Source organism: Pocillopora damicornis, chromosome 13 (genome assembly GCF_964200805.1).
Source record: "Pocillopora damicornis chromosome 13, jaPocDami1.2, whole genome shotgun sequence".
NCBI classification, from domain to species: domain Eukaryota; kingdom Metazoa; phylum Cnidaria; class Anthozoa; order Scleractinia; family Pocilloporidae; genus Pocillopora; species Pocillopora damicornis.
The window spans coordinates 5,384,205-5,411,993 of NC_142682.1; the positions used below are offsets into that span (position 1 = coordinate 5,384,205).

A 27,789-nucleotide genomic window follows, 5' to 3' on the forward strand; every position below is an offset into this window, starting at 1 on the left:
AATCGACAAGGGACCAAAACAATAACTATTCCAAGGATTGATGAAACAGCGAAAGCAACGATAGCAACGTATCGGTATCTGGATTGAACCAATATGCACTCTAACATTGTTCCAACAAATGTGAAGCAATCCACAATGCATCAGTTGTTACCAAAAACTAGATAGAGCATGTACGAACCAAACCGACCCACACGATGAACGGCCGCTAAACTTAAACTCATGCTACTCATACTAACCGGTCCTCTTTCGTAAGAACTGAGACCCAAACGCTAATGATATCGGAAACAAAAGTGTTATAGGACAAAATCCTCCGACGCCTTGCTGATCGTGTCAACTTGAGACAAAATTCTCGGTAATAAAACCAATTCATATTCATCTGTACTACTTTCTATTAGTAAAATGACAAGAGTAATATCGCTGTGAAACTTTTTCTAAGTTCCGTTTAACAGCGCGAAACTAACTTTATGCAGTTTTCAATATAAGGGATCTCTTTCATTTTTTCTAAAGCAGAGGTTATTTCAGAACAGTTCCTTTAAAACAGTTGACGAGCCTTTTTTAAGCACTTTGTCAGTGAATAAAAATTACTTAACGTTCACGCGTAGGTCGCAAAAATGCTGATGCTTTAATTGTGTTGCTTTTGGGCTCAATCATGACGCGCATCTAAAATCTAATTGCGTCTTTGATGGCGGATAAATTGTAAGAGTTTACAAACAAAGAAGTATCTATCTACTATCGGTAGTTTCTTTAGCATCAACGATAACGTTCAAGATTATAATTCTCTACGTCATTATCGTATTGTACGTGGGGTGCATTCGTTACAGAAAGCCGCGTCATGCAACGAGGGAAATATCTTTTATCTCATTTTCTTTCTGTATTGTTCCTTCATCTCCATGGCTATTATGACTTTTTTTTTAACATTCAACATTTCCAGTTATTAGCTCTTATTATTATTTTTTTTTCTTATTAGAATTTTTCCGCTTTTATATAAATTGCAGTTACATATCTAGATTTCTCGGTCTTCCTTTTTACAACTGCTACATTTTCTTAAACAACCGCTGGAAGAAATGTACTCGAACAGAGTTATTTGAATATCTGTTATTCACAAACAGCCTTACATGTTTCTATAGGGAACAATTTAAGAATATGGGCTAAATTACTTCAGCGAAGTCTGAAAAGGATATCTAATTCTTAATTGTTAATAATAAAAAAAAAACTAGGGGGTTATCAATTCCATTATTAGATTCTAATGAAATTTTCCTGACAAAAACAATCAAATTTCATTTTGAGTGATACTTGCTATGAAACATTAAGCAAGATAATTCGGCCACAGTCACGTTCCTAGGTCTGTAAAAAAAACTGCAACAGTAAGTTGACTAAGAATGATGTATTGCCCAAGTACTTCAGATTGTTAATCAAGACTTTTCAACTGTTCAGTATGCTATAATTCGATCCTAGGCTGAACAGAAAGGTTGAATTTTCATTTAGCAATCTTTCTTCAAAGTAACAGTTTCGCAAAGCAAATGATTATTTTCTTTTACGATTGTTAATGACCCAGGCGAGCAGCTATACAAACTCATTAAGAAAAGTGACACTTTTAGTACGCAATCTAGCTTTTATCTTCACGGTGTGTCATTTTCATATTCTAACTAATTCCTGCAAGATTGCAGTTTTAAAGTACGTTTCTTACTGCGTCGTCATTTCGGGAAATAAGCAAAGCTTAATTTAGGGAAATAAAACCAAAACGAACAAGGATAAAAAAAGATAACACTGAGACATTGACTCTAAATAATAATGTCTGCTAATAAGCATTGTTCCCGACCAAAAAAAAAAAAAAATTTGAAACTCACGACGTGGCTATTACATAAATTTCTTAATTAACACTTAATTCCACTGAGAGAATCAAGGAGAGGAAAAGTGAAAGGAGAAAAAAAGAAAATGCAGAAAGAAATACTACTTTTTTAATCGTGACAGGGCTGAGAAAATGTTTGGAACGCAGCTGTTTCATGAGCGTGAGAAAATGTCCCAAATCACAGATATTGTTTGGAATTATGGATCTCACAGCTGAGTAAACCTGACATTTGAATGAATTAATTAAGTGGTTGGAGTTTTATGAAAGAGGCAAAGAAGCATACTTCAACTACTCCTTTTGCTAAAACAAAAATTATCTGTCTTAGCGATCAAAAACAAATCATGAAGGACTGTTCTATCCTTCTTTCACTGATCGCTTTTTTCTGCAGCTCCAAGGTAGATGCCGGGCTTCTAGATGACCAAGCAAGAATTCTAACAGATTTTAAGTCGAAGTACAACAACAGCCAGTCTGACATCATTTTCCTTATGGATGTCTCCGGTAGTGTGAGTAACTATGGCTTCCAATCGGAGAAGATTTTTGTCGAAAATCTTCTCAATGAGTTCAGTGTGGCCCCTTATTCGACGCGAGTTGCCGTTATCACATTTGGTGCCGAAGTTAAGACGGATATTAACTACATCGACATTAGTCCGTTATCAAAATCGCATCAAAAGTGCGAGTTTCACCCTTGGTTTCAGTACAACGTTAAGCATCGTTATGGATGGGCCACCAACATGAAGGACGCCTTCCAGAGAAGTATAGATGTCCTTCAACTAGCCATGGATCACACACAACGGAGGAGTGGGGTACACACCGTAGCAATCCTGATAACAGACGGATGGTGGAATAGAGGGAGTCCGGTAGATAACGCGAACAGACTTAAAAGCTCCTACACGACGGACGTAATCGCCGTAGGAGTGGATGGGTACAATCAGGGACAGTTACAACAGTTGGCAACCTCAAATGACCTTGTCCTTGGCTTCAGCACCTTCACGAAGTTTCGAGAACTTGCAATGTTCATTAGAGGAGGTAAAGATTGTCGTCAGTCCCTCGATTTTTCTTTTTTTTTTTCACTTAAAAATTTTTTCAAGACAGATCCGAATTTAAAGAACGAGGAACAAAAACTAAAGGACTGAATGCTAACTTCTCTTTTAAGAAAAGGTTTTTTAAAATGAAGTAATGTCCTCTTTTCTTTGCGCCCAATTTCCTAAGAAAAATCAAGTAATTGAAAAAGAACTGTACGGTATTCTCTCTAGTTCCAGACTGAAGAACTTAAAAACATGTCGCGAACGGGCTGTGTTTGGAAGCCTCCTAAAAAGCGGGATTTCGAATGAAACAAATCCTCAGCTTTAACTGCTTCTTTGTCGTCCATGAAATGTTTTAGCCCAATTGTAAGGAAATCCGACAATTACACAAAATTGTTCTAGTTTCCTTTCTAATCAGTGCACGTCGAAGTGAACGACAATGATATAAATGGCAACAACTCCCCAACATATTATTATCCTTATTTGGAAAGCTAAATTCTATACTATTACTCAACTTTTATCTTTTTTTTGTATTATTTATTAAGAAACCTGGCTTAGCTACAATTTAGTATGAATTACCCATTACATTCTTGTTCCTTAAGACTACAATTCACTTTTACTCATCTATCCTAAATTTCTCTAAGAACAATTTCATTAATTAAGTTTATACAATTTGTTTTGTAGCCGCCTTGTTAGGATTCACTTTTAAAATGTATTTTAGCGAGGGCTTCGAAATATTTAGAAGCTGTTTATTGTGCGAATATTATTTTTGACAGGTAATTGGATTTCCCAGTGATACGATCAATATTTTCCGGCCGTATAGGACCTTAAAAACTATATTTGTTTCAAGAGAAATGCGCCCAAAATGACTGCCATAAAAATACTAGCCATCACAGTTTGTTTTAATCGTTCGAGAGTGTCCCGGGAAACTGAAAATAACAGGATGACAGGATCAGTCCATTACATAGGTAATAACGTACATGAAAAAAAATAATAAAATACGCGCTTCTGATTGGCTGAAAACAACTGCATTCTCATGTAACACGGGTGCAAAGTTGTAATGCAAGTGCAAATTACAAATAGCACGCGCTCGCTCTCAAAGTTTTGTCTGTTTTCCTTTCTGTGATTTTTTTATTGTAAATTATTGACAAGTAATATAATTATTTCTCTTGCAATTTGATGTAATCAACAATTGTAAATTTTTAGACTGCAATTTTGCCGTCTTTGGAAAATTTACTCGTACTTATGAACACCATGCAAACTGCACACGAAATCATGTTATCATCTATACGAATAAATTCCTGACAGTATCTATGAATGTGTATGATGATAATTACCCTACAAGATGGCAAGATAAAACATTTTATACATTCATCTCATCATTTTTTTCCTGAAACAGACGCTCACGACAAAACGTTTATGGAAGTAGACTCCAGTAAATGCACCTCTGGCGGCTGTGATCCCAAAGCTTTCTGCGCTTGCGGTACAGTCAGTGCAGAGTACCAGTGCGTCTGCAGACAAGGATATCGTGGTGCGGGCCTTGCAAATAGCGAAGGCTGCTCTCGTAAGTTCCTCTTAATTTATTCTCTTGAGGACGATCATTATAATTATCCTCGTCGTTTTATTGATAATGTTATTGTTACTGCTGTATTTGTTGTTATCGTTTTTTCGTTGGACTTATGTATTTCCTGTTTTGAGCTAGATCGTTCGACCTTATCAAACTTTGATAATTTGGTTTTTATGCGTCCTCGCTGTTACAACTGATTCCCCATAGTTCTTGTTTTATTGTTTTTTCAACAATTGAGTTAGGTTCCCAGTAGTCGCCTCCCCAATTTTTGTTTTGTTTTTTTTTTTTTCCTTTTTTTTTTTTTTTTGATTGGTAGAAATGCCTGACTTTAAACAGATCTTCTGATTACTCTCCTTCTCCATTATGGATAATAATAATAATAATAATAATAATATCTCACAAAACTGATGGTTGAATTAAGTCTCTAATGAACCGCAAAGAACGATTAACTTATTCAGTTCTACAGTAACCACGATAAGCATCACACAAAAGGCAGTGTTCAAATTTGTCTAGTAATTGATTGGTACATAACCAAACGCGAAGAAAAAGAAATCCAAAATTCACTCCATCTAGTATTGATTGTTAAAATTGTGAGATTGTTTTCCTTCTTCTAACAAACTGGTATGAAAGGCATCTTCTTCAAAATATTATTTCAGCATGAAATGTTACTTGTTCCAAAGCAAACAAGCATGAATTAATAAAAGCATTTTTTTCTGAAAATGAGTGGTCTTCTTTTCAGCTTGTCTACGTGGAACTTACAAACAGTGGGCTACTCCGAGTGAGTGTATTGCATGTCCAGAACATTCTACGACAGATGCAGAAGGAAGCATACTGAAAAGTCAATGCAAATGTCACGATGGGTACGAAGGCGACCCCTCGAGAGACATCGCTTGTACAGGTAACGATAATTCACTGAAAAAGGAACGAACATGTCTTAGCCTTAAAAAAAAACACAGATTTGCGATCTGATCACTACACAAAAGTGTGCCCAATAGAACACAGCGGTCAAACGTCGGGCACGCGCGAGGGGATCAGTTCTGTACCCCGTGCTCCAATTTTCCGCGCTGAATTTCAAAGGAAAACTGCTGTCTTGCAAAGCAAGCAAAAGCAAAGTAAAACCTGCTTAGAATTATTTAAAAGGAAACAAACGTGGACGAAAGGAAAACTGGAAACTTTTCGAACCCAAAGCTCATTCAACTGCGAGTATCCTGTTGTTACTATTCTGTTTTGAGCTTCACTGAATAAGTTCTACGCATCTTAACACCATAATTTATCGGCTTGTGTGCTTCTTTGTAACTCGTGTGAGACAACTTGGTTCTGACAGTGGCTAAAGGGGAGGGGTGGGGGGCAGCGAAGAATACTGAGAAATGGTAGGAAATCCATCCGTAAGGGGGGACAGGGTCTTATTGAATGTTCACCCCTTTCAGTATCATTTTCCATAATAGATGGAGCTCTATTTTCCATAACTTACGGACGCAATATTTCTTTTTATCAGTCTCTGCAAGAAAAGCAGACCTTTTAAAGCTCTCTGTTGCCTACTCACCGGAGAAATAGTTTACTATGAAGGAGTTCAAGGAGTATCATTTCCGCAAAGTATTAGAGCTCCTAATACTTCTATTTCTGTCTATTTTAGCCGTTAAGTGCGAGGAGCTCCTAGCACCTCCGAATGGCGGTTTCCTTGCAGCATGTGACGTAGTTTATAACAGTGTGTGTGAATTCCAGTGCGATTCTGGGTACAATCTTGTTGGGTCGAGCTTACGAAGATGTCAGAGTAATAAAGAATGGAGTGGAACAGCAGTGCAGTGTGAAGGTCAGTGGACTCTTGACTCTTATAAACTCACGTGATTCATTCACTAAAATAAGCAAGCAACGTTACTGACTTGTTTTATTTTTCCTTTCTATTTCTTTCCAGTTATCACTTGCGCAGTTTTGCCAACACTAAACCACGGTACCAAAACATGCTCTGGCAAAGGATATGAATACGGAGATACTTGTACTTTCAGTTGCGATGAGGGGCATGAACGCAAAGGAAGCGCAACTAGAACCTGTCAGGCTGATTCCCAATGGTCTGGAAGCGCAACGTCTTGTGAAGGTTTGTCAAATTAATCTCCAGCCGAGGAAGTGGAAATAGGAGCAAACCAGGCAGAGATATGTTAGGAAGGGTGACTGAGAAGTATAAAGGCTGCATATGTGCAGTCACATAGTAAATCAAGTCAAACCCTGTGAAAGTAACAGAAAGTAACGGACGCGTGCGTTAAAAAAGTATTACGACGTCGTTAGCGCCACGTAAATATTAGCTCCTGGATGCCACATACCCTGAGGCTTTCTTAACACCCCAAGATTGATTTCTATCTTCGTCTTATTCGCTGAGATTTGGATGGAAGTCGATCAATAGGTCTCAGAGATTTTTTTCATAGCACGGTTGGGATGTGAGGATTGGCTACAAAATTACATTAAACACATGTTTAATTTTTTTTTTTTTCATCAAATGTGAAGCTCGTAAGTGCCCAGCTCTTCGTCAGTTAGCTTTTGGTACCATTGAACCCGTGGATTGCGTAACGACACCGCAGCCTTATCAACGAGGATGTACCATGGCGTGTGTTTCCGGCTACACCATAAAGGGAGACAGCAACTTGCAATGTGGGTCAGATGGTAATTGGGTTGGAACTTTCCCCATCTGTGAAGGTATTTTGGATCTTATGTATATCTGGTATGGGACGAGTAAGGTACGAAAGGAGTTGTTGAGGGTAATGTAGCTATTATCCATGCTACTTTAGTTCTACAGTTGATGCTCTCTTTTAAAAGAAACTAACGCATGTTTTCAAATAAATTGTAGGCTTTGCTTCTACAAAATAAATCATTGATGAAATTAAGAGATCCTCGCAGCTAAGAACACTACTGAAACGAGTAGTTGTAAATAGGACCTGAAAAAAAATTCAGGCCCGTACGGGATTTGAACCCATGACCTCTGCGATACCGGTGCAGCGCTCTACCAATTGAGCTAACAAGCCAACTGTCATGGGTTCAAATCCCGTACGGGCCTGAATTTTTTTCAGGTCCTATTTACAACTACTCGTTTCAATAGTGTTCTTAGCTGCGAGGATCTCTTAATTTCATCTCTCCACCGCAGTGCAAATATATGAATTTAAATAAATCATTGTTATAACTTACCGTGCTTTTTGCTATGCTGCAAAACATCGCCTTTATCGGATGTGTCTCATGCTTTGCGTATGTCTAGTATTTGGCCTTCTTATCCTCAATCGTTGTTCATTTGTTCTTGTCCAGTTGATGATTTTAATTCTCGCCCATTTTTGTTTGACAGTTTAGCAGCCTTTCAAGTCCTAACGTAGCTGCCATTGCATATTGTTTCAATTACAGATCTGCAACCACCATCCATCACCTGTCCACCCGACGTGAATAACGGCACGGACCCCGAGCGGGCGACACGGAGCGTAACCTGGAGTGATCCTGTTGTCAGTGATAATGCAGAGTTGCACGATCCGAATGCTGCTCCAACAGTTACTAGATCGCCTGCCATCATATCCCCGTACGACTTTCCCATTGGCACCACTCGCATTACATATACTGCAACGGACAAAGCCGGCCTAACCCAGTCATGCGTCTACACAGTAACTGTCTTGGGTTAGTCATCAACAACCATCAAACGAGAATTCTCATTTCCTCTGTGTATATATCCATACATATTCTGATGACGCTTGGTGCGTTTCATGTTGATGTTCCACAAATTTTTAATCCCTTATTCCAAGTATCACCAGTCTTGATGTTCCACAAATTTTTTACCTCGTTATTCATCTTCCGTTCATTCATTTCCAAATGTTTGTATTTGGCTAGTTATTGATCAATGCAACTGTTTATTAACGTCTCCATTCATTTCTTTATTTGTTGATTGACTTTTTCAATTATTTTATTCATCTATTCATCAACTTTTTCTAACTTAGATAACGAGCCTCCTGCAATCTATTGCCCGCAAAACATGGAGGTCAAAAAGAAGAGTGACACACCAGCTATAAAGGTCTATTGGCCACCACCGACATACCGAGACAATTCCGGACAGGCCGTCACCATCTTTACAGAGTCCATCAATGGCTCGGATTTTAGAACCGGTTCTCATCCGATCACGTACACGGCAACAGACCAAAATAACAATAAAGGATCGTGCACGTTTATTATTGTCATTTCCTGTAAGTTTGAATTTTGTTTTGTGTACAGCTTTTATACCGCTTCGAGAAAGATTGTCAGAAAACAAGCGTGAGAGTGCCTAGGATAATCCAGCATTGAAGGTACTTTTCAGGTCACGGTTCCCTGACCTTAGAATTTCAGGGAAATCTTAGGAAACCATACCATATTAAAGAGACTTCGCGGGTTTTGATGAATTCATTTATTTACTTATTTATTTATTTAATTATGAAAATTAATTGATTACCGGATACCCAGATTACCTCTCGATATTGTCGAGCGTAATTCATGTCCTTTCTCGAAACATATGGATAAAGGGGGTAAATTTCTAGAGAAACTGTGGTGCTGCGTCAGTGGGAGAGAATAACAGGGTAATTTAATATTATCACTGAATTGATAATGTGAATTGGCCACCGTAAAGAGTTTTATAGTTGACGTTTCAAGCGATAGCCCTTCATCAGTTGTAGCAGCGATTCCTTTGCATGATTATGCATATAACAGGTCCACTTTCAAATAATTAATGCAAGACAGTGATCGTTAAAGTGTAAGTAAAACCTAAGGAAATTGTTAATGAGGAATGGGGAGGGGGGGGGGTGGTTTAGGGTACTCGGCCGGTGAGAAGTTATTATCCCTGCTGAAGAAGAAATCATATGATCTAGTCATTTGCAAATTACTTGAGAAGATAAAAATTAATTTTTCAATCGACGTTTTTGTTGGAGTTGCCATCCTTACAGCTTAAGGTACACGAAGTTGAAAGCAAACGGAGGCGGATCCAGCCTTCGCGAATAAAAGCTAAATAAATGCAATATAAACCAGCAGGAATCCAAACCCTCCAAACTGCCACTAAATTTAAAAATTTGGAGTAGCTATCATAAAAAGTTCATGTCGTTAAAGCAAATAACATTCGATCTTAATCTTTTCAAACTTTTCAATACTTTTCGCATCTTGAGACTCTCCTCAAAGAACATTGCATTAAATTTTGAAATAACTACATCTTCTCTTGTTCGTAGCTGTGAAATGCAAGCCCTACGATCCACCAATCAATGGCCTAATTTCCTGTGCTCAGTCTGATATCTTTGGAGGAGAAGCGTGCACACCCCAATGTAGCAGCACAAAAGAATTTGCCCGAATCCCGGCTGTTTTCTACATCTGTCAAAGTAGTGGCACTTGGTTTATCTGGGATTCCCGTCCAACTGTATCCTTGGAAATGCCGTGGCCTGACTGCACGGGTAAGTCGACTGACATTATTTGTGAAAAAAATTCTTCAGTTTACGCCGAAACTCATTTGAAAAATCACTGGCAGCGAACAATTAAAGAGCATGCACGCGGTAGTCACAAAAGTGACAATCAGATAATTTAATGAAAACTATGTAAATTAACAAATGCGAAACAGATGAGGTGAAAGTTCAATCCTTAAAAATTATACTCGTTTCATTGAATCTTTGCTCTTATAACCGCCATGGGCGAAAGCCCACCATGATGACAGCAGATGCATTCTATTTCAAACCAAATAGGAAAATCAAAAAACCAACTAAGGAACACATAACGCAGCAAGAAACGGAACTAAACGAACTACGGAACGAATGTGAAAAGGAACGGTAAAATAAAAAATAAATTGGTGCAAAAAACCACCACAACTGAGCACTTGAGTGTCGCAAAACCTAACCCAGAGAACCCCAACGAATTGAACTTGCTTTTAAGGACAACGCTCAGTAACTGTAGACGGCTGCCATACAAAAGTTACATAAAACGCAGTGAATTGACCAAAAACTCCTGTAAGTTGAAGAACTTAATACAAATATCAACAAAGGGGTGATTAGAAGATGCAAATTTAGATGAAGTCATTCTCATTCTTTTAAATATTTACACAAAAAGAGATTCAGGCAGGCATTCACAAGTTCACAATTTTTTCTTGTAAAAACCCTCAGACTGAAAACGGTTATTTTATTTTTCAGAGGAGTATGTTCCAGGTGCTGCACGCAAAGGCATGGAGTGGCAATACTTTGTCGGGGACTGTTCAGATCCTGCGGTACAGCAACAAGCTAAAGAAAATTTCATAAAAGGATTTAATGAAGTGTTCGCTCCAGGTGACCCTAACTACTGTCAAAGGGAACAAATATGCACCTTGGAAAATATCAAAATTACTTGTGGAAAGGTCCAGAGGAGAAAGCGAAGAAATGCACAAGTAAGCAAATTATTTCTTTACCGCCAGTTCGAACCACTTAAACTTACAATATGATAATACCATACATAATACGCATCGCCATTTATTTTCGTGCCTATGAGTTAGATGTTTTTTTTTCGGAGTTTAAGTGTCCTGTGGAGATTTTAACAGGGAAGCTCTGGCCAGGGTATGGAAGCTTTGCAGAAGCGACTGTTCAACAATTTAAAGTCGATCAACTCAATGCAAACATTTCCTACTATGTGTTCATTGATTTGAGTGCTTCTATGATCTATTTTTACATCATGGAATTTCTTACCAAATTGGTTTAAGTGTCTGACTTATCTCGTTATTGTTTTAGGCCGTCCTAACCATCGAACTCGATGTTGAAGTTATTACGCAGAACAACAATTTCGACAAGGCCAAGTCCGATTTGGAGGGTAATGTAACAAACGCGAAGAATGCCAATTCAATGAAGACAATTCAGGTTAATTCCCAGACAATGACGTTGAAGACTGTGACGGAGACCCCCACAACTGGAGTCTGCGTCGACGGAGGCGTGTTTGGTCTCAATCAAGGCTTCTTCCACAAAGAAAAATGCCGTAAGTAGTCTATAATCTGTGAACTTCTACACAGATTATTCACAGTATTCACTCTTTCTCTTTTCCTTTTTTTTAAACTTTATCGATCCAGAAGCAAACAAACCCTAAAAACCCATCTTCGTGAAAAGAGGCGAATCTGAATAATCTTCATGACATAACTCTTTTTTGGTGCTAAATGTTCTGTTTGCCGGTCGATATCGGCACGAGAGCAGTGCATAGGAAGGAAGGGAGAGGAAGGGGGGTGTTCCACTTCTTAATATTTTAGCATCGCTCCGACGGCATTACTCAGATATTGCGCTGCATGAGACAAGATCACTAATCTAAATATATGTGGTTGTCTTTCTCCTAGAAAACTGCCCGTCTGGCACATACTATGACGTTAACTTTAAAAACTGCTCAGATTGTCCACTTGACACATACAACACATACACTGGTCAGGTGGGCGAGTGCAGGGTTTGTCCTACGAAGACTTATACCCTTGCTGTTGGGAGTAAAAATATCTCTCAATGTTTAGGTGAGTAAAAAAAAAAACTCCTTTACAGAGTTCAATCTAAAATGTCACGAAAAAGATCACATTTTGTAATACTCCTTCTCGCTTCTTGCCATGGAAACTGGGATAAGCACCAGCTGCATGGGCCACTTGTTTCAAGTAACGTATAGACAAGTAGTTATTTCAAAACTTTTAAGAAAATCGATTATCTTTTACTGTAGCCGCTTGCCAACCTGGAGAGTTCTCACCCACTGGCCTCGCCAACTGTGCACAATGCCCCTTAAATACTTACCAGTCTCTTCTGCGACAGACGTCGTGCATTGCCTGTCCAGGATCATCAGTCACTTTGGGATTTGGTACCAACTCAATCAGTGGATGCGGAAGTAATTCTCTGTTTTAGTTTTGATGTTGTTGGTGGTGTTTTTTTGTTTGTATGTTTGTTTTTTGTGTATGCGTGTTTTTCTCTTTACGTCGTTTATTTTCTTCTTGTTTTGTACTCATTCATACGTCCATTTATTAATCGTGAAGACAAAAAATTTTTACAGTTGTCATCATCATCATCGTTGGCATTACGATCCGTATTCATTGTCATTACCAATTCACCATCATCCGGTATCGTCACTTCCATTATAATTATTACCTTATTATCATCACGATTGTTTCTATCGTTTTTATCATCGTTATTGTAATTATTCTTGTTGGCGTTGTATTTTCATGTGAGTTGTTCTCGCAGTTTTTTCCCATCGTTTTTACCGACGTCCTCGTTAGATGTTATTGTTGTTATTCTTGAAATGTTCCTGATTTCCTGGATCAAGATATGCTAATGAAGGCTCTATCAAGGTGATCCTACAATGGGATCGCTAAAAAAAAATCAGTAATCCCGAAGACTAGCGTGCTTTCTCAAGATTAAAGAGAGAGATGCAATCCAATATTGTTTGTCCAACGCCCATCAACAGGGTGCCTTTAAAGAATCACTCACGTTTCATTATCAATTTCAGTGCCGTGTGCTCCTGGAACATATTCTCAGACCGGTGTTGAACCCTGCTTACCATGTGCTCAAGGGACATATCAACCCGAAAGAAAGCAAACTAAGTGCCTATCATGTGACAACAAATCAACTTATGGTCAAGGTGCTTCATCACTGAGCCAGTGTATCGGTGAGTGGCATGATCTCTTGCAAACCACTATGGACTGCTGATAGAATTGACTTTCTATGATTTCCGAGTTGTGTCTCGTGCTGTGGAAGATACTTCTGTTGCATTGTAAGGAGATGTTATTTATCTTACTTATCTAGAGAGAATAGCCGTAATCAATTTTAGAACAAATATGTAATTTATCCAACTCATTAACATCACTTCACATGACAGCGATTTTGAGCTGTGCGTCCAGTCCATGCAACAACGATGCTACGTGCGTTGAAGTGGCCCAGGGATACAAATGCAATTGCAAACCAGGGTTTACCGGAGCAAATTGCGATATCGAAGAGGATGAATGTGTCTCAAGTCCGTGTACTAAAGGATCTTCTTGCGTTGACAAGGTAGGTGATCAAGCCTTTGATGTTCTATAGTACATGTCATCTTCCTTATTGCTTTCTGTTTGGATGTTCAAGAACGCTGATAAAGGTACGCATGCGAAAGTCGAGTATCTAAAGGTATGACCTATAGAGAGCGAAAGTGGATGAATAAATATTGACGACTCAGGTAACATATAATAAGTACGTATTCTGAGATGTAAGGGTGCAAGGCTATCATAGGATCAGGCCTTTCCTTCTCAAGAAAAACACATAACAATTATATTAGGTATAGCTCAGCTGTACCTCGGTGAGAAGAAAAAGAAGAAAAAGAAAAAAGTCTTAAGGGTATTTTTCTTTAGTTTACACTTCTTGGAACCGTTGTGCAATAATTTAACTTCAGCTTCTTACCTCTCTGTGCGATGTGTATTATGTTTAGAACAGAGGTCGATGGTGATTCGACGGCCATCGATCCTTTTTGTGACAAACCTAAATGCTAAATGTGCAACTTATCGACCAATTTTTCTCACAGATAAATGGGTATGAGTGTTTATGTCCTCCTGACTACACTGGAGCTCATTGTGACGTCAAACAGAGTAGCTGTGACAGTAGCAAATGCGCCTCTGGTTCACAGTGCGTCAATTCCCCAGATGGACACGAATGTGTCTGCCCAGATGGATACGAAGGACAATTCTGTGAGACAAAAATCAATGTACGTCAAAAAAAGACAAAAGAAAGCTGTATGGTAACACCAGTGACTGCAAAGATGTGTGCGTCCGTATCGAAGAATATTATGACAAATTTAGCAAATAATTTGTGGAAAATTAAGAGAATTATGAGGGCTTACTACCTTTTCCCATAAGAGAGTGGCTGGTTTGTTTTCTCGGGAGGTTCGAAACGTCGATGCTGTGCAAAAGAAAAAAAACGTACCTCGTCGCCTTTAGCCTTAAATTCACTTTTTTGGAGAATATTCAGTTCGCTCTGTTGATCCTAACATCGAAAAATAATCATGCCATCTACTAGCATGCATTACTTCATGATGTATTTTATATCCTTAGCCGGCGGGAATCACTTAATTGGCTCTACAACAAGGAACATGAAAACGTAGGCAAGACCACTTTGCTGCAAATGAGGCACTGACATCGAATTAATAAAGTTAGATAAATATTTGATAAATTGTTTCCAACAATGACGAACAATCCCTAACAAATTCGTCTCTGGGACCATAAGAGATTTTTTTCTAGTCGATCACGGCTTTGTTCATTTTTCTATTTTTGTTACATAGGATATTTCATTAACAAAAATATAGCCAGATATTGACTGGTACTCTTTTGTTTCCACATCCAAGGAGTGCAAAGCAGCACCATGTAAGAATGGTGGATATTGTTTGAGCAAGCCCTCCGCATTCCAATGCATCTGCCCCTCAGGCTTCAGTGGAAATCTATGCGAAAAGAATGACAATGGCTGTTTTCCAGACTCTTGCTTGAATGGCGGGACTTGCAAGGAAACCAGCTATGGTCCAGAATGCACCTGTTTGGCAGGTTTTGCAGGCAAAAAATGCGAAATTAATATTAATGAGTGTTCAAGCTCACCATGCCAGAACAACGGACACTGTGTTGATCAAACAAATGATTACAAGTGTTACTGCAAACCTTCCTTCAAGGGATCTAACTGCGAGACAGGTATTTGAAGGGATAACGCCAGGGCTTTCAAAATTGAAGGAGTTTTATTTTTTTTTCATCATTTATAAATTTGCGAAAAGGTTTCCACCAGAATTCAAAACTTTATTTTGACACGGCTATTACCTGCTCTCTTTTTTTTTTACTCAATTTTCTTATGTTTTACTAATAAATTAGTTTTCAGTAGAAAATAGCTTACCAGGAAGATGCCTCAATTGGTGAACCAGATATTTAAGTCGCTCCGAAAGAACACCTTGCTTTACTTTAGTTCTTGAATTAGCTTTGCACCTCACATAAATCATTCGTTATTTTACTCTGGCTCTGGCGACTTCTACAAAAGCATAAATGTTAAAACCTGTTTAAGATATATTAGCATATTTTTCTCACAAAAAGCATTTTTTTTAAAGAAATTTCCACTGACTTTGACATGGAGTTCGATAGAAAACTGGGTCGTGGATTAGCTATCGTGGAAATGCGTCAGGAATTGAGAGCGTTTTCTGTCGCTTTCTGGATGAAAGTTGCCAACAGTGAGGTTAATCCTGGAACACCTTTATCATATGCTGTCAAAGTGGGAGGTATGATAATATTTCCTATTTGCTGATCATAAAAAAATTATTAGATGAGTTTTTTGTGATATCGAGGGATCTCTACGAAAGCATGAAAGTTGAAACCAGTTCAAGATACATGAGCATATTTTTCTTGGTAAGGGTTATCAGGATTCTCAGCCAAAGTCCAAGGCTTCGGCTGATAACCTCTAACTCCACCTTGATTGTTCAGAATATCACAAAAACCGAATCTAATAATTATCTTACCATGTACTGAACGAAAAAAAAAATGGTCACAACAATAAGTGGAACAGATAATTTATTTCTAAACGTGTAAAAAATATACAAATGATATGGCTACCCGTGACCTTGAGTGTCCTCGACATGATTATTGTATAATCTGCAGATAGATGACTTCCCAGGCGCTTATTGCGAAAATTCACTATACGCTTCGGCTAATCAGAAAAGAGTTATTGAGTTGAATGTACAAAAATCAAGCTTGTCAAAGCACCTTTTAATTAAATTTCGAAAGTAATCTGGAATTCCTTTAGTTTTTATTTACTTCGCTCTGTGATTGGTAAAAACTCGCACCACTCTCTCAACTGGTCAGATGCAAAACTAAAAAGTCGATTGGGTCAGTTTTAGTTTGAGTTCTCATAGGTTCTTAAAGGTATTTCCTTTCTTTTGATTGGCTGTTTTGTTTACTTTGATTGTGGTTTTATGACACTCAATCGAAAAGTGCCCTGTCCAGGAAAGAACCGTGCACTTTGGAATACATCAACCTTGCAAATCAAGCTTAACTACCGAGAGTCTTATCTTCAGAAGCGTTCAGAAGCAAGTTTTAAGGATCATTTAACCAGAGGCGTCGTATAGAAAAGCGATAGAAGATGTAAATCTGAAAACACCTTTAGATAAGCGGGAAGAATTATGCGCAAATCTGTTCAATCAGATCAAAGAGAGTGATGGCAAGCATAAACTAGCCGACCTGCTACCTGCGCGCAATAATGCCTCTCAGTATAAATTAAGGAATAACCGAATGTTTACTACGCCCGGTATCAAAACCAAAAGGTTAAAAAATTCCTTCATAATGCACTATTCAGCAAAAGAGCAAATGTAAATTTAAGTAGGTTTATGTTTAGGTTTTATTATTATACGATTTATATCTTTAGTAATTGTATGCTTTTTAAATTATTGTAAATTATGTAATTCAGCTATTAGCTACTAGTTGTGATTTTAATAATGATGATGATAAACGATCTTCGATTAGGTAGCTAGCTTCACGTCGCCTATTTTTAAAGTAAATAAGATCTGAACAAGAAAAAGTCCATCATACAACGTCCTTAAATCACATATTTTGCGAATTTTTTTAGAGAAAGTTGAGGAGAATGCTCTTGTCATTCATGACTATAATGGGTTTAACATTTGGGTGAACGGTGAGAAAGCTTCCACGAACGTAGCAGCAAATGACGATAAATGGCATCATATGGTAATGACCTGGGAAAGTTCAACGGGGACATGGAAAGTGTACAAGGATGGAAGCCTCGTCAGAAAAAGTGATCCGGCTGAGCCTTTTCAGAAGGGACAGGTTAGTCGTGTAATTACACCGACCTGAGAGATACAACAGATATTGCCTACTTGCTTCTTCTCTTACAAATAAAACAATCCATAATAATGCAAAAGAGTTGTTGAGGTACTTATTATGATCACTCTTTCTTTCTTATCATTCGCGCGGCTATGATTACCTCTTACATCTCTTTGGTGTTTTCCACCATGAAAAATATTTAAGGCTAGTACGAAGGGAGGGAATGACAATTCTTTTAAGGAAACATGGTAAATCATCTAAGCGCGTTAACCAAAGCATTTCTAAGGCTTTGCAAAATAATTGTACCTGATGTAACTTCTGGTTTGTTTTTTGTTTTCCAGGTTATTGCAGCAGGAGGGTCTTTTGTTCTTGGACAAGAACAAGACGCTGTGGCAGCCAACTTTAGTGCTAATGAAGCTTTTATCGGAAAAATGAGTCAGATGAACGTTTGGAGTTATGAACTCGCGGCCGGAGATATTGCAGACATGGCACGACACGCTGAAAGCCTCCTTGGAAATGTCGTTGGATGGTCCGATTTCTTTGATGTGGCCAATAGCGGTATTAAGAAGATTCAACCGTCCGTAGCACGAACTGGTACGTGCAATTAACACTCTCGTTCGCGAACAGTTATTATCAATTATTCAATCAATCTATTACCTTTTGTCGAAATCATGCAAATTGGAGCAAAACACTATGTTATCGGCATTAGGTTTGGTAATGATGCAGAATATCTGCTACATTAATCAGAATTTCAGGAGGGAGATCACTTCGCTTCATTTCATTTCATTAACAACAAAAACTGTTGGTAATTGAGTCAGTAAATGAGGAGTAATAATTTGATTAATCCAAACCAAATCGTTAACAAATATTCCCTCAAACCCATGTGCCGAGGTATTGCTTGGTTGAGGGTGTAACATTGATTAAATATTTAACGATTACATGTATTTGTTATTATCATTATCATAATCAATATTACTACTGTTGTTGTTAATATTATTGTTGTAGTTATTTATTTGTTTTCGTTTTTGAATTTTAGATAACAAATGCTGGACTGCGTGGCTAAACAATGACTTACCCACCACTGGTGCAGGGGACACGGAGACTCGCGCAGGTGCATGTGCGGGACCCGGTCTATTTGATTGTCAGGATATCGATGGAAGATCAATGCCAGACCTTGAATTGAATTTGACAAGTACTTGCTCAGATAGTGGTATCACGTGTTTGAATAGCGATCAAAGAACTGGACGCAGCTGTCCTGACTTTAAAGTTCGATATGTCTGCACGTGCCCAGGTAAAAAGTTTAATTTGTATTCCACGTTTATGAATTTTTTCTTTGTTTATTCAGAGAGCATTAAATAATTTAGCAATGTCTTACTGCTACACACGGAGATATGTCTAGAAACGCATGCGGTGACGAACACGGCGAAAATTCTTCAATCCAATCTGCCGAGCTGAATTCGCTCAGACAAATTTGACTGAAAATTCGCCAAAATTGTCAAATATCTGAAAATTCAATCGCTTTGACGAACTTTCGTCAAATCTGACATTTTCGTTACTGCGTGCATTTCTGAACATAAGTGGAGGAGATGTTTCCAAAAATGGATATGTCATCAAATCTGCCATTTTCGTTACTGCGTGCAATCTTGACATAAGTGTAACTACACATAATATAGCTATAATTTGCATTGTAAATCAAGAGCTAGTAATCGATTATTAGAGGCGTCTCGCAAACACAGAACGAGGAAAAAGCAAGATATGCCTTTTTTTTGTGTGTTTCTTACTACTCTAAAGATTATAATTCAGCATGATAATCTACAACATACAGCAAACTAACCGAAAAGTTTCCAAACAAACAGCGAATAGTGCCTGCAACAGCAATCCATGTGGAGCTCACGGGACATGTGAGACTCTTCCAGTTGGATATAAATGCAAATGTCAAGCAGGATATGAGGGTCGCCATTGTGAAACAGGTATGAAAGGTTACAGAGGTGACTTATATTCCTCACCCTCTTCCCAATAACACACATTGCTTTCTTTCTTAAATTACCTTAATTCAATCCTGGTCAGAGCCAGAGACCCTTGCATTTTAATTCGTCTCCGTTCGGGCTGTAACTAACATGCAGAAGTTAGAGAGCGAAACATGCATAAAAAAGGAAGGAGAAGGGACAAGAAAACACAAGCTTATGATTGCATCCACGTGAGGGATGAAACGTGTTTAAGTCGCATTCCAAGTATACAAAGCCTGAGAGCTAAAATTCTGCTAAGCCTACAAAAAAAATAGGAAAGACGTGTGAGCAATCAAAGGTTTATAAACGCAGGTACAGTATTCCAAAAGATATTGTCTTGACCCTCGAACTTTCGTTTTTAATAGTCATTTTTTTGGTAAGGGATGAATTCGAAGTTTTGAGCTGACTTAATACTAAAGCTTCTTCAAGACTTACCTTTCTGCTTGAACAACAACTGTGTTTTAATAATTGATTGGCAGCTCTAAAATGTCCATGTCCCGGAAAAATTGCACATGGCAAGTACAGTGGTAGCCGAGTTTTGGGTAGTAAAATGACCATCCATTGCGATAATGGATACAAGGCAAGTGGAACGGCAACGCTGAACTGTGTTGGTGGAAAATGGGATGCTCTTGTTCCACAATGCATAGGTGAGAATACATACATGACTGAAAAGAAATAAAGTCATCGTGGCATTTAACTCGTACTTCTACTGGTGGCTATCAGAGATCTGATGCGCCGAGATTATAATCTCTTGGATGGACTCAAGAGGCTTTAATCAAGGCCAGCGTCTGCGAATGCAGTCTTTAAAGAAAAGACTATTTGTAGACAAGAACGTTACATAAAAATTCTCCTTTTGCTTCCTCCACAGACATTGATGAATGCTCCACCGGACAGGCAAACTGCGGGCAAGAGTGCGTAAACACGTTAGGAAGCTACAAATGCAGGTGCAATGCGGGATATTCACTTAATCAAGACGGAAGCTGTTCAGGTAGAAATATTTTAAAAGAAGTCGCTGTTAGAATGGAAATTATGATAGATTGAAAGAACAAAAAAAAAACAGATCAAGAAAAAGTACTACATTTTTCCCAAACTAAGATCTTCTCTCAGTCACGCATGAGTTTTGTCAAAGGTGTTAGCATTAACTGGATTTTTGAAAATCGAGTAAAGACTAATTTTACGCATTTTGTAGCAAAAGCACATGTTGCCCGCATCAAGATACACTCACTAACATACACTTTCATTAAACATGTTAAGTTTGATTCTTTGAATGTTTTCTATTTTTTTCTCGCGGTCGTTGTCTCTTAATAGTTAAATACTCGCTCGTTCCTCAAGGGGGCAAATCAGTTATAAACATTATTTTTTTCCATAAAACTTTACTTAAATCAGTTTCACAGTAACAATCACCCAAGCAGACTTTGAACCATTGTGCTATTCTAAGAATCAAGGAGACTAATAGGATGTAGTTGTATGAAATTGAATTTAACTCTCCTTCATATTAACGTTTATCAATCAGATATAAACGAGTGCAATTCCAATAATGGAAACTGCCAGCAGAGCTGTCATAACAGTGTCGGTAGCTACCGCTGTACATGTGGATCTGGGTACAGTTTAATGGCGGACGGTAGATCATGCGCAGGTAAAGCATATGCATAATCAAATAATACTCAAACAATTTTAATAAATGATCCAAATTCAAGAAGCCCTTACTCTAGGCTTCTCTAACTGAAGCTATGCCATCCGTGCATTCCTTCGAGCCATCATGATAGTGGGAAGATTATCATTAAACATAACGATTTGAAGAATAAAAGATAAGATATTGCAGTCAGTGACGCAGGTGTACTTGAAAAGAAGAAAATCTCGAGTGCTTGAAGCAATCGGTTACCTTACAGAAGACTCTTAGAGATGTTCGTGCCACTGATTTATCGAACCATTCCAAAATAGACTGCACGATTTACGACGGAAAAAAGGGTTAATTTATAACAACATGTTATGAATGAACTGGCATGTACATTTTTAGCATCTGAGTTGCTTCCTGCTGAAATTTCCCTATGAATTGCAACAGCCCATATGCTTAATCAGTAACAGTGGTCCAAGTAAAACAGGCGAGAATACTTTAACTGATAACTCTTTCTCCTTGCTTTTCCCAGACGAGAATGAATGTTCTACCAACGCTGGATTGGGCCCGTGTGGGCAGATTTGCGTCAATACGTTTCTAGGATATAGCTGTCTGTGTAGGCCAGGATATACTCTCAACAACGATAAGAAAACATGCACAGGTAAACCAGGCTTCCTACTTTCATTGTATAGAAAATGAACCCACCAATAGAAAGGCAAACATGCACGTCGGCTGACTGCTTAGCTAAGTAAGTGACTGGCTGGCTGATTGACTGATTGACTGACCAAACGACTGACTGACCGACGGACTGATAGGCTAACTTAACGATTAAAATTTGCCGCAAATTGTAAACTTACATGTATAATCTATTAAAATTTGTCATTCCATCATCAGCAAACTCTTGTCCAGCTATACATAGCTTTGCTAATGGGAAACTGGACCCAGCTAATCCCGCAACAACCCTAGATAGCACTGTGAAATTTGAGTGCAACGTTGGTTACACATTGAGGGGAGCGTCCACAAGAACATGTTTGGCTAATGGCGAGTGGTCTGGAAATGCACCTCGCTGTGATGGTGAGACTATTTCTAAGTTTTATCGCATTAAGACTGTTAAAAACTCTAAGGTTATTTACGCGAGGTATAACCCAATACACGGTTTCCGCAAACATTAGGCCTCAGTTTTTCTCTATAGGGGGGGGGGGGGTTGATCTAATTAAATGAACGTCCTTTCACAGTCAGCTTTCGACCCTCTTAACCATGACAGGACGGAAAACGCGTGCACTGTAAGTACCTCCCGTTGTCCCATACAAAGCCTTAGAAAAGTTTTCTAAGGCTTTGTATGGGACAACGGGAGGTACTTACAGTGCACGCATTTTCCGTCCTGTCATGCTGTTCACAAAAAAAATTTTTCAGATAAAAAGTTCAGCTAAATTGAGGATTGTTTGGGACGCAGTTTTGTTGACAAACGGCTAAACTAAATCATTTAATCATTGAGGCCTTTTTTTTTCTTTTAGGAGTTAAATGCATCCTCCCCGGAGACCTTAAGGACGGAATGAAAAGCACCTCAGCAAATTCATATAACACTGTTGTCACTTACACATGCAATCAGGGATTCCGATTAGTGGGATCAACAACTCGTACATGTCAGGCCGACGGGTCCTGGAGCGGAGAGCATCCTCGCTGCATAGGTAAGATGGGTGACACTAAAACTTCGAGAAGGTGAAACTACGCGCGACAGCAAGAATGGTTCCGCTAGACTGAATATTGTTATCTAAACCTAAGGTAATGTTTCTTTCCTCAGCTGCTGACTGTCCTGAGCCTTCGGTTCCGAATAATGGAAAGCTGATTGGTCTTCAAAGGAAAAATGGCGACACCATCAGATTTGAATGTGACCTCGGTTACAAACTGGTTGGTCAAGATTATGCTATTTGCCAAGGAAACGCCTGGAACGCTCCCACGCCGTCTTGTGATTGTTAGTAAAAATTAACAGCAAAATTGAATCTTTAGCTCTAGTAAGCATGGTTGGACAAGGAACGTTTTTTCAGTGATTCGTATGAAACAAAGTAACTTCAATTTCATTGTGATTTTCTCTGAAACAATTGATTTTCATTGTTAAAAAATTTTAATTTCTATAAAGCCATGCTCTGGTTAATACTTCTTTTTATACCTCTTACTATAGCAGTTAGTTAGTTTAGTCTCCTTATTAGGTTTATCGACAGCAAACAAACCATTCACGTGTACCTTCCATGAAAAGGCTAGTATAACAGTAAATTTCATAGACCTGTTTAATTTTAATTAACTTCTCCCATATTGCTTTCGGTTGAAGATGATTCCAGCAACGACAAAACAAAGAAACTAAACACTCCATAAGTTGAATCACTTCTGAAGGTAAAGAGACGAATCTAATTTATATCTCCCTTCTAGTGGTAAATTGCGGTGAACCTCCAGCAATAGCAAACGGTCAACATCATGGCTCAGACTATTCCTACAATGCAAAAGTGACGTTCTCTTGCGTAGCCTCAAACTTCAAGCTGTCAGGTTCAGAAGAGAGAATATGTCAGGCTAACGGTACATGGAGTGGAACTCAGCCAGTCTGTCTAGGTAAGTTTTATTTCTAGATTTGTTGTTGTCTCCGAGGGCTAAGGTGTGGGATGAAGAGTCGCTTCCTTCCCGGGGCTTAGCATTTGCTCTTCGAAACGTAAATATTATGAAAAACAATGTCGTGGGTAAGTATCTTTCCATTTTAATTCTTTAACATCGGTTGGGTATTCCTTTCCATATTAATTTGCTAACTACGAGGCTCAATATGCTAACTATGTCAGAACACAATGCCTAAAAGCTGTAATATGGATAATACACTGGATTTGCCCAAACGATTTATGAAAAAATCTATCAACGCCTCAATGAGTGATGCGAATCAAACCTTGGGGCTGTGAGAAGGAACACTTAAAGTGTCTACCTTTCTAAACGTTTCGCCTACAGCTTTAAAATGAGCGCATCAAGTAGAACTATCGATCAGGGGAGCCATACTGACTCATACGTATACCAAGCGGATAGATTTTAAAAAATATTATCTCTAATCTATAACTATCAAATCTCACTTTTTATGTCTTCTGATGGTAGAAAACTCATGTGGCAACCCTGGTACACCGGAAAACGGAATTAAGGTTGGAGATAGCTACAAGTATCATGATGTTGTTCAATTCCAGTGTAATGAAGGATATAACTTAATTGGGTCCAGCTCCAGAACATGCAAAACGGACAATAATTGGGATGGAACACAACCAACCTGCCAACGTAAGTCGATGTCTAATTCAAATCATAAAGACGCAAAAGAATTGCTTTATGCCTCTCAGTCAGAAGTGATCCCGATTTGGGTACCACTTTGATGAGCTAAAATAGCAATTAAACTAAAAAATTTCCCCATGAGCTAGATATTAAGGGGAGTGAAGAGTAAGGTAGGAAACTAGATGAAATTGTTGTTTTTCGAAAATCTTCTTCACGATAACATAGACTTACTTACGAATTTTTTCTACACGACCGCTATAAATGTTTCCACTTATCCAGTTCAATCCATTCGTAGAGATACTTTCTGATGGAGTTCTCAGTTTGTTTGTTCTTAGCACCCAAACTGAATTGGCCTTTATTTAAGAATTTGAACCAGGAAACCTGAAGATAGTAACCACTTTACCAAGCCTGAAGATTTCATCTATCAGCTTTAAAAATTGTAACGTATCTTTCATAATCAATATAGGCATACGCGGTCAAAACTTGAGGTTGATTTGGTCATGACGGATTAAGGATCCTTCTATAGGTTCATTAGACAGGTTTTAGGAATTTGTAGTCTTCGATTCATATATCAAAGATTCAAGTTGCATTTTCAAGAAATATAACTGTAAGAAATTCCTGTAGTTGTCAGCTGCGGAGATCCTGGATTGCCTTCAAACGGGGAGCGCTTTGGATCAGAATTTACTTATGGAAAGATTGTGGTGTATGACTGCAAACCTGGCTACCAACTTGTGGGAACCAGGGAAAGCAAATGCCAACTGGACGGGACTTGGTCTGCGGTAGTCCCCAGTTGTGATGGTGAGCTGTCTATTTGTACTTTTCTTCGATAAACTCACTCATCCACTTTTTCATTGATTGATTAATTTATTGGATCATTCGAACATTGACACTCGTGGTTTTTTCCCGTAAACGTTCGTTCATTAATTTATTCACACCTTGATTTTTTCCCTTTGCTTCTCTCCTTCGTTCCCCTTATTCATTCTTTTGCTCATTGGTTCCTTCAAGATAACATCCATTTTTCATGGCCTCAATTTATTCGAAAAGCCTTGGCACAGTGCCCATTCAAGGAGAATCCTGTTAGACAAAATATGAGAATTGGAAAGCTTAGCTAGATAATAATAACTGGTCATTTTAAACATTCCAGAAGTGAAAAAACAAAACAAAACAAAAACATAAATGCTCTCAAGTACAGTACTCAAAAGGTCCTTAAAAGCACTTCTCCACACTCCAGAGATATTCTATTTTACATTTTCTCCTCCAGATTACCTTGACAATCGTTTTCAAAAACGACTGTGAAGTTGAACTGACTGAACAAATTAATTAATTTCTTAACAGTTTCATCATGTGGCGCAGAACTTGTTGGGCCCTCCGGGAGTTTTAGTTCTCCAAACAACCCCAACAGCTACCCAGACAATGCCTACTGCCGCTGGAAAATAAGCGTGCCAGCCGGCAAGAAGGTTATGGTTACATTCAATTCGCTGAAAACCCAAAAGAACAAAGATCTGGTAGAAATATATGACGGTGGTTCCAAAGCACTTATCACCAAACTCTCTGGCGTTTATTCCAAACCGGTTTCATTCACGTCCGAAAGTACCTCAATTGATATACGTTTTGTGTCTGATGGTAGTGAAAACTCGGCAGGATTTTCAGCATCGTTCCAGCAAGTCAGTAAGTGTTTAATCCTAAACCAAATGTGCTGCAACGACCGTTTTCTCCAGGAGAAAATTATATGCCACAACTCTTTTTCGTCTAGCGTTCTAAAATCATTTATTTCTCATAAAATCACGTTTCAAGCGAGATAATTCGTTTTGGCATTGTAGTGCTTAAACGATACAGTACAATACAACACAACATAATAGGCAATACTATTTACTGAAAAAAAAAATCTAATAAACTAATATTATCAAATAGGGCATTAAACTAATATAGACTTTATGGAAAATAAAGTCTTAGACAAATGATTAGCACCTTATTTTTCGCCTTAACGCGACTCGTTCCAACACGGGCCGAGGACGTTTTGTACTCGCACAGAAAAAAAACAGCTGCCTGCCTTGAGCATACTTTATGAATTTGAGAACAATCTTCTCCATCCTTCCATTTTAGTGCTCTTCACCTTTCTTAACTGATATTTGATGAAATTTGGAACAAAAGCCTTAAAATAGGCGGGTTGATGTCGCTTTTTTTTCTGTTTCCTACATGTTAATAGTCTTATTCGAAAGTGGGGAATGTCACGCGACGTTTTTTGTTACGTGGTATCATTCTGACAATTTCTTGGAGTTTCTCGGTATATATCCTTCTAATAAGACAATTTTTACCACTTATCAGCATGTGGAGGTGTAATTACTGCGCTGGACCAGACCGTAATGTCACCCAACTTCCCCAGTGACTATCCGAATAGTGCCACTTGTGTGTGGACACTCGCCCTTGGCATACCCTTCCAGCTGGAATTTGAGAGCTTCCACACACAGTCTGGCTATGATCTTTTGAAAGGATACAGCTCAATTAGCTCCTTTACTTGTAAGTAGTTATCGATTATGGTTACTTTCGTTTATTTTATTTTTTCAGTTTCAGATTATCGATTGCCTCTAGATTATTTTCTGTTTATCTTTAGGAAACTAAAAAGAGCCCGTAGTACGCGAAATTGTTTCCCAGTCATCAACCGCGTTCTCAGGGTTCCTCTCTTTCCGTTCCTCGAAGAAGGAGGCAAAGAACCCTGGGAATGAGGGTAACCCCTCATGGCCTCTCTTTACTTCTGTTTTGGATTATTCTTCGTCATAATTTCTCTTGTTTCATTTAACCCTTGTTTATTTGCTTCTGTGAACAGCGAGTGATCTCATATTTGATTTCGACGGGGAGAGGTTCAACCTTGCACCGATACAAGTCTCAGGTGGCCAGATGTACCTGATATTTACATCCAACTACGTCGGAACTGCCCCCGGATTTAAGCTGACGATTAAAAAATATCAAGTAATCGTGGGAAAATAAGAGTGTAATCCAGACCTGGAGTTAATAAATCGTATAATTCCAGATATGTCTTGCTCTAGTATTTTAAAACGTTTTAATCAAACGGGTTTGTAAGAGAGAGGAACGTGAATAAATTATTGAAAACCGAAACACAGTTGGTTTCAACTAACTTCGTTCATCTGTTGAACCCTCTTTTTCTTTCCTGGAGCTTCTTGAAGTTATCAAGTTTCAAATTTAAACTATACTAAAAAAAAAAAAGCCTAGACTGTGTTCTGTTCTATTGTAAAGCACGCAGGAATCGGTTAGGAGCACGGGAACCTGATAAAATATTTACTTTTGGTTTGCCAAGTCGAATAGAAAATGAATGTTAAGGTAACTTTCTTCTTCCAAGATATTACAAAATTCTTGAACCATGATGATAAATCTTAGACACCAAACAATTTATAACTCTGGTAATGATCCCTTAAATATTACTAAAAATATTCTGATTGTCCTGGCAGTGCTGCTTACAAAAAAAGAGCAAAAATTATGTTCGTTTTCCTTAATTATTCCAGAAATTGTGCTAGCTCACTCTGAACTTAATCACAGTGTTCAGAGTGAGTGGTCCATCCAGAGTGAAAGCATGCTTTCCAATATTGTTTCTAATATAAATGGCCAGCCACCCCCTAATTTTATGTTGATAAGCGCCCGTTGCGAACGTTGTACCACTCAA

General features: G+C 38.4%; 1 protein-coding gene across 1 annotated transcript; it reads left to right on the forward strand.

Moving 5' to 3' along the window:
* Positions 1–1,949: 1,949 nt before the first annotated feature.
* LOC113677392 (sushi, von Willebrand factor type A, EGF and pentraxin domain-containing protein 1) lies at positions 1,950–27,227 on the forward strand. Its single transcript, XM_089192679.1, has 35 exons — positions 1,950–2,875; positions 4,271–4,435; positions 5,178–5,336; positions 6,072–6,248; positions 6,351–6,530; positions 6,935–7,123; positions 7,817–8,080; positions 8,398–8,640; positions 9,646–9,864; positions 10,591–10,820; positions 11,158–11,398; positions 11,748–11,912; positions 12,110–12,271; positions 12,887–13,045; positions 13,256–13,425; positions 13,931–14,110; positions 14,747–15,080; positions 15,485–15,652; positions 16,993–17,207; positions 17,546–17,798; positions 18,241–18,495; positions 19,061–19,174; positions 19,690–19,857; positions 20,079–20,198; positions 20,724–20,846; positions 21,358–21,486; positions 21,720–21,899; positions 22,340–22,513; positions 22,627–22,797; positions 23,250–23,426; positions 23,949–24,122; positions 24,738–24,911; positions 25,449–25,781; positions 26,439–26,630; positions 26,938–27,227. Exons 1-35 carry the CDS (start codon positions 2,110–2,112, stop codon positions 27,096–27,098), a joined length of 7,284 nt encoding a protein of 2,427 aa, XP_089048805.1. The 5' UTR covers positions 1,950–2,109; the 3' UTR covers positions 27,099–27,227.
* Positions 27,228–27,789: the final 562 nt, after the last annotated feature.

Excerpts from the sequence above, each read along its gene's own strand:
- LOC113677392 (XM_089192679.1), top strand. The coding sequence starts at position 2,110 with ATGAAAGAGGCAAAGAAGCATACTTCAACTACTCCTTTTGCTAAAACA. Across the intron at positions 13,426-13,930 it reads GATCTTCTTGCGTTGACAAG|ATAAATGGGTATGAGTGTTT; the intron begins GTAGGTGATCAA and ends TTTTTCTCACAG. Across the intron at positions 26,631-26,937 it reads CTCAATTAGCTCCTTTACTT|CGAGTGATCTCATATTTGAT; the intron begins GTAAGTAGTTAT and ends TTCTGTGAACAG.